Source organism: Rhinolophus ferrumequinum, chromosome 24 (assembly GCF_004115265.2).
Source record: "Rhinolophus ferrumequinum isolate MPI-CBG mRhiFer1 chromosome 24, mRhiFer1_v1.p, whole genome shotgun sequence".
Lineage (NCBI taxonomy): Eukaryota > Metazoa > Chordata > Mammalia > Chiroptera > Rhinolophidae > Rhinolophus > Rhinolophus ferrumequinum.
Window position 1 is genome coordinate 13255944 of NC_046307.1, and position 5964 is coordinate 13261907.

Here is a 5964-nt window from a genome sequence, read left to right on the forward strand (position 1 = left end):
GGGAGGAGGTAGGAATAGTGCACTTGCTTACTTGGGTAAAGTATAGAATTATTAACACCTTAGGGAGGAAGGCAGGACAAGGAATGGGGTCTGGTTGTCAGATGAGGACACTGTAGCTCTAAGGGACGGGTGATCTACTTTCAGGGTTAGGAGCCTCATCTGCTCCAGGCTACGAGATTCTGGAAACAAGTCCTCAGGAGGAAAGAGACTTAAGTCTGACTTAGAGAGGCAAGAAACCTCCAGGGGATGGAAAGACTTCAGACCCTCTGTCAGACTGGGAGGCAAAAAAGGCTGCAGGGGCAGGGTGGGGCGGGTGGGGCAGGGAGGGGCGGGGCTTTCCTTGAGGCTTTGGGCTGGGTCCCTCCTCCCTGGTCCCCCATTGGGGCAAAGGCTCCTGCAGCTCGGCCAGTGAGGGACAAATGAGAAGAGCTGTTGATTTTTCCCCCTTGGCCATTCAGAATTTTCCCACATAAATACTGAGAAAGACACTGCCCTCTTCTTACTTTTTCTCTGGACTTGTCCCTGGGCTGAATCGGGTCCCCTAGGGGTGGGCAGTGCCATGGGGGACCTGTTTATGCTCAGGGTGACTATGGGCATATGCTATGCCACCTTCAGTGCCTCTGCCTGGTAAGTCCTTTCCCCCATCCCGTACTCCCTGCCAAGGAAGCCCCCATTATCTCATCCCTATTCACCATTGCCTTACTTTTTCTCTTTTTGGTTAGGTCAGTGAACAATTTCCTGATAACAGGTCCCAAGGTAGGATGGTTTCTGCTTCTGTTTTTACCCATACAGTTTCCTACGGGAACTCTTTTGGGGAAGGAAGAGGGGAGGGGAAACAGTGCCAGAAGTCCCCCACCCAGAGGAACCCACGAGTGTTCCTTAATGGAGAGCTAACCCATTTGCGTCCTGCCTTGTCCCCCAACCTGAGCCAGGGCTGAAGCTCAGAGCCCTTTTCCCTTTGCCAGGCCTATCTGACCTACACCACCAGCGTGGCCCTGGGTGCCCAGAGTGGCATTGAGGAGTGTAAGTTCCAGTTTGCTTGGGAACGCTGGAACTGCCCTGAAAACGCTCTCCAGCTCTCCACTCACAACAGGCTGAGAAGTGGTAAGTTTGTGTACCTGTACAAGGGGGTCTACGTGCATGAAGGTGGGCTTGCAGTAAGTTGTATGTGTAGCATGTATGTGCACAGTGAAATGAAAAAGTTACTAGTGATCTGCTGTCCTGCCACTTCCTGGCTGTGTGACCTTGAGTGACTTACTTCCTCTCTCTCAACCCCAGTTTGTCATTTGGTCAATAAGGCCAGCTCTATTTAGCTCACCAGGGGTATCATAAGGGTTAAATGAGATGAATACAAAGATATTTCTACACAAATGGAATAATTATTCTACTTTTAATGCACGCCTGTATTTGTGTGTTTGTACATACTTATGCGCTCACTTGCATGAAATAAAAATGCGGAAAACTTCTGTGTTTGCAGCTGCTGAGGGAGTTTCCCATCTGCCCAGCTCTCATAAAACCCCAACAGAGAAGCTGGGAGATCCCTGTGAGCTGTGCCTCAGGTGGTGTGTGTGTGTGTGTGTGTGTACTTGTGCAGCTGTTTGTAACTATGTGTAACAGATTGCATAAAAGTCACTTATGTTAGGAACAATAAAGAGTTGCCTGAGAAGAATTGGGGGAAGGAGTAAAGAAGACGAGGACAAAAAGAAATATCTCCCCATGGGGTATACAGACAGAGTGGGGAGTTTGTGGAGATGAAATGGGACATGTTTACAAACAGTTTAATAAGATACGGAGCTCAGTAAGTGGCAGCGCTGATCGTTATAATTATTACACGGCTCTAGCTTCATGTCAGAAAGAAGAAAAGATCCTTCTCTCTTTCCTAAGACAGTCTCATGGCCCTGAGTCCTCACTGCCAGAGGACCAAGAGCAGTGGCTAATGGACAAAGGCCCAGGCTGGGCTTCAGGAGGAGAGCCTGCTCCCAGCACCGCAGTTGCTGAGGCGAGTGGCCTTGCTCTCATCACTCTATCTCTGAGTTTTACTTTCTCCATCTGCAGCATAGCGGTGCCCGAATGAAGTAAGAATGAAGTAAAGGAGCTATGTACTGCTCTCTCAAGTAGAAGAGCATTCTCTTAAACCCAAAGAAGGCAGGGGTCAGGGGAGAGAAACAGCACTGCTTTTCCGTAGCCTCTGCTTTGGGTCATCAGGGTCAAAGTTTCCAGTGCCCCTTTTCTCTCCAAAGCCACCAGGGAGACTTCCTTCATTCATGCCATCAGCTCCGCTGGGGTCATGCACACCATCACCAAGAACTGTAGCATGGGCGACTTTGAAAACTGTGGCTGTGATGAGTCAAAAAATGGAAAAACAGGTAAGCTGCCCTCTCTGATGGGAGGACGAGGTGGAGGGAGCAGAGCTGAGTGCAGGCCAACATCTCCCAGGGAAGTGCCAAGGGACCCAGCTTCAGCTCCCTCAAACCCCTGAACTCCAACAGCGACCTCATGGCGGGAACTCCTGGACCTAAATTCTCCTGAGACTTGAGCCTGGGTCCCTGATGCCAGGATCAGCAAGCAGCACTGAGCCCTAAAACCAACACGGCATCTAGGAATGAGGAAGCCAAAGAGTTTAAAGCAAACGCTCATATTGCAGGCTTACAATGGCTTGTCCATAATCCAGAGCTACTCAGTGATTTGTCACCTAAGAGACTTATTCAGATTTGTCACTAATGAGGGAAGAGGTGACTCTAACAAGACTTGTAGGATAACAGTGCAGAATTCCAGACCGTCCGAGCTGCCAGGAACCTTTGAGATCATCTGGGCCATTCCCAGTGTGCCTACTTTTACTGTGGGAATAGAGACTGATTGCCTAGAGCTGGGAAGTGCCTGAAGGGTGGACAGTTGGCTTTATGAGAGGGACTCCCCCCACCTACACCAAGTACCTCCATTTTCCTGTCTTACCTTCAGCCACGGTTCTTGGGGATGGCTTGGCTATGTCAGCCCAGATGACTGTGACTTCTCCTGGGACTTAGCAGGGAACTGTATGCAGAACTTATTCTTTCCTTACGTGTAGGAGGCCATGGCTGGATCTGGGGAGGCTGCAGCGACAATGTAGAATTTGGGGAAAAGATCTCCAAACTCTTTGTGGACAGCCTGGAGAAGGGAAAGGATGCCAGAGCCCTGATGAATCTCCACAACAACAGGGCAGGCAGGCTGGTGGGTATAGGAGTGAGCCAGTGAGCCTTCAGGCTCAGTATTGGCAATGGCCTCACATCTGTTCAGCCCTTCACAACTTACCACAAGCTGTCTCATATCCATGTTTCATCCTCACACCACCCAGCAGGACTGGGATGGGTACCCTATTCTCTGGATGACAAAGCCAGTTAAGGCCGAGCCTAGTGGCTTAGCCAAGGCGATATAACTAATAAGCATCAGAGCCAGGAAATGAACTCAGATCTTCTGGTCTAGTCCTCTTACCACTAAACCTTGTGCTCTGGCCCCTCCACAGGCAAGTTCTGAGAACATAGAATAATACAAAATCAAAGCCTTGCTTCCGCGACTTAAATTTTTAACCCTTTCAACTGTGTATTCTAGGAAATTAACAGGGGCTTATTATGCAGCCCCTGTCCTAAAGTTAGTCTGGGCTTCAAGGCATTGGGACTGATCTAGGTTTCTCTAGAGGGTCTAGTCTCCCCTAAGACTTCTGGTGGGGTGGCAATCCCTGAAGTGTTCTGAACTCAGATCTGGAAGCAAATTGGACTTAGAGGTCAGAGTATAGGAATTTCCCCTTTGATCCTATACCTAGGTGTCCTAGTTCCCCAGGATAAGGGGCAGAGGTTTCCAAGGCAATTACAACCATGGGAAATTGCCTTGAGGTAAGGGTTCAGACTCCAGGAGCTTTCTTCCCGCTGGGAGAGGGCCCAGAGCACAAATCCAGACCCCCACAAATACTCTAGCCCCGAGCTTCAGGACAATAAGAGTGCCTATGATCACCTTTTCCTTTACAATTTATAAAGTACTTTCTTGATCATTCTTGATCCAATTGGGCAGATAAAGAAACAAGCTCAACAAGTGATGAAAGTTGGGCCTGGAGCCTATGTTTCCGGATTCCAGTAACCGTTTCAGGACTTGCCTGGCTTTCCTTAAGAATCACTCAGGGGCACTAAAATCACCAGTACCGAGGTCTTTAAATCCTTGAACATTCTAATTGAGAAGCTCTGAAGTAGCGCCCAGGAATAAACATTTTGCATTGGCTTCCCCAAGTAATTCTGATGCTCTTCCAAAGTGAAGCAGCACAGCTCTAAAGTATTCCATTGAATGGCTAACCTTTGGTGTTCCCCACCCATAGCCATTATCTCATTTGTTCTCTCCCTGTGCAGGCAGTGAGAGCCACCATGAAAAGGACCTGCAAATGCCATGGCATCTCCGGGAGCTGCAGCATCCAGACGTGTTGGCTGCAGCTGGCTGACTTCCGGGAGATGGGAGACTACCTAAAGGCCAAGTACGACCGGGCACTGAAAATCGAGTTGGATAAGCGGCGGCTAAGGGCTGGGAATAGTGCCGAGGGCCGCCGGGCACCCACTGAGGCCTTTCTTCCTAGTGTAGAGGCTGAGCTGATCTTTTTAGAGGAATCGCCAGATTACTGTACCCGCAATTCCAGCCTGGGCATCTATGGCACCGAGGGTCGGGAGTGCCTGCAGCACAGCCACAACACATCCAGGTGGGAACGACACAGCTGCTGGCGCCTGTGCACGGACTGTGGCCTGCAGGTGGAAGAGAGGAGAATGGAAGCCACCAGCAGCTGTAACTGTAAATTCCAGTGGTGCTGTACAGTCAAGTGTGACCAGTGTCGGCATGTGGTGAACAAGTACTATTGCACGCGCTCCCCAGGCAGTCCTTGGTCCAGGGGCAAGGGCAGTACCTGATAATGCCTCACGAACTCACTTGCATGACAATGGAGGGGGACACAGCTTCTCTCCTGGAGAGAGGAGATTTGAAAACAATTGGAAAATCACAGGGTTGGTCTGTAATTCTCTTGATATCTGCCATACGTGGGGAAATTGCGGCCCAAGATTATACAGCATATTCTTGACAGAGCTGAAATTGAAACCTGCGCTTCCTAACTTGGGCAGACCCCATTTCATCTCCTACAAGTTACTTCCTGGTCTTTGTTCCTGTACTTTTGTACCGTGTGTGGTTTGCTGTCCATATCCAGAGGCCCCTGTAAGTTTCACCCAGCTGTGCTGCTGAGCTGAGCGTCAGAGGGAATGGAAGCAAAAAGTGAAAGAGTTCTGTCCAGGCTCCTGAAGGAGCAAGCTTCCCCTACTCTGGCTCCAGAAAGACCAGCTTACAAGTTTACGCAGATAAGTGGGGCAGAGACCAGGTACCTGGGAGGATTTTAGGGTGTTGGGTTTCTCACCTGAGTGTATGCACTTTAGAAGTTCTTCCCACCCAGCCCTGGGGAAACCAGGACCCAACATAACCTGAGGACTTTTCCAGCTCAGAAACCACCTCTGGAGCCATGGAAAGGGGATAATGGTCGCAGTAAGTGGACAGGTGACTACAACTTATCCAGACAAGCCTCCCGAAACCCCCGAGAGATTTTCTCCCAAAGAGCTGTAAAACGACTCTATTTTGTTATTTTCCCAGATTGGGAACTCAACTTTGTTTTGCAATAAATGCTTCTAGAATATATATATGTGGCTGAGAGCCTTTATTTGTCTCTTTGGAAAACTTAGAAACAGAAGAGGAATAAGAACCCCTGCTCTTGTATCCCTATGCACAAGGCTAAGGGAGAAACTGGAACTAGCCAACCCCCTTGGTATCAGCGTTTGACAGATAATAAAACTGAGACCGAGGAACTGGCCAATAGGTAAAGAATCCAGACTCTCAGATTTAGAAGGTGTTATTTTAATGCAACCTAAGCAACTTGAGAAACAAGAGAGCCCTTTGAACTTGAACCATATTCAAAGT

At 49.2% G+C, this 5964-nt stretch overlaps 1 protein-coding gene across 2 annotated transcripts; it reads left to right on the plus strand.

Moving 5' to 3' along the window:
- The first annotated feature begins 357 nt into the window (after positions 1-357).
- On the plus strand, positions 358-5305 carry WNT8A (Wnt family member 8A). Of its 2 annotated transcripts, XM_033096773.1 has the most exons (6): positions 483-756; positions 966-1104; positions 2241-2366; positions 3065-3207; positions 4371-4858; positions 5220-5305. In XM_033096773.1, exons 1-6 carry the CDS (start codon positions 598-600, stop codon positions 5239-5241), a joined length of 1077 nt encoding a protein of 358 aa, XP_032952664.1. In that variant the 5' UTR covers positions 483-597; the 3' UTR covers positions 5242-5305. The 2 variants fall into 2 exon arrangements, with proteins under 2 accessions (XP_032952663.1, XP_032952664.1); XM_033096772.1 differs by lacking the exon at positions 5220-5305 and having other exon boundaries at positions 358-756; positions 4371-5104.
- Positions 5306-5964: the final 659 nt, after the last annotated feature.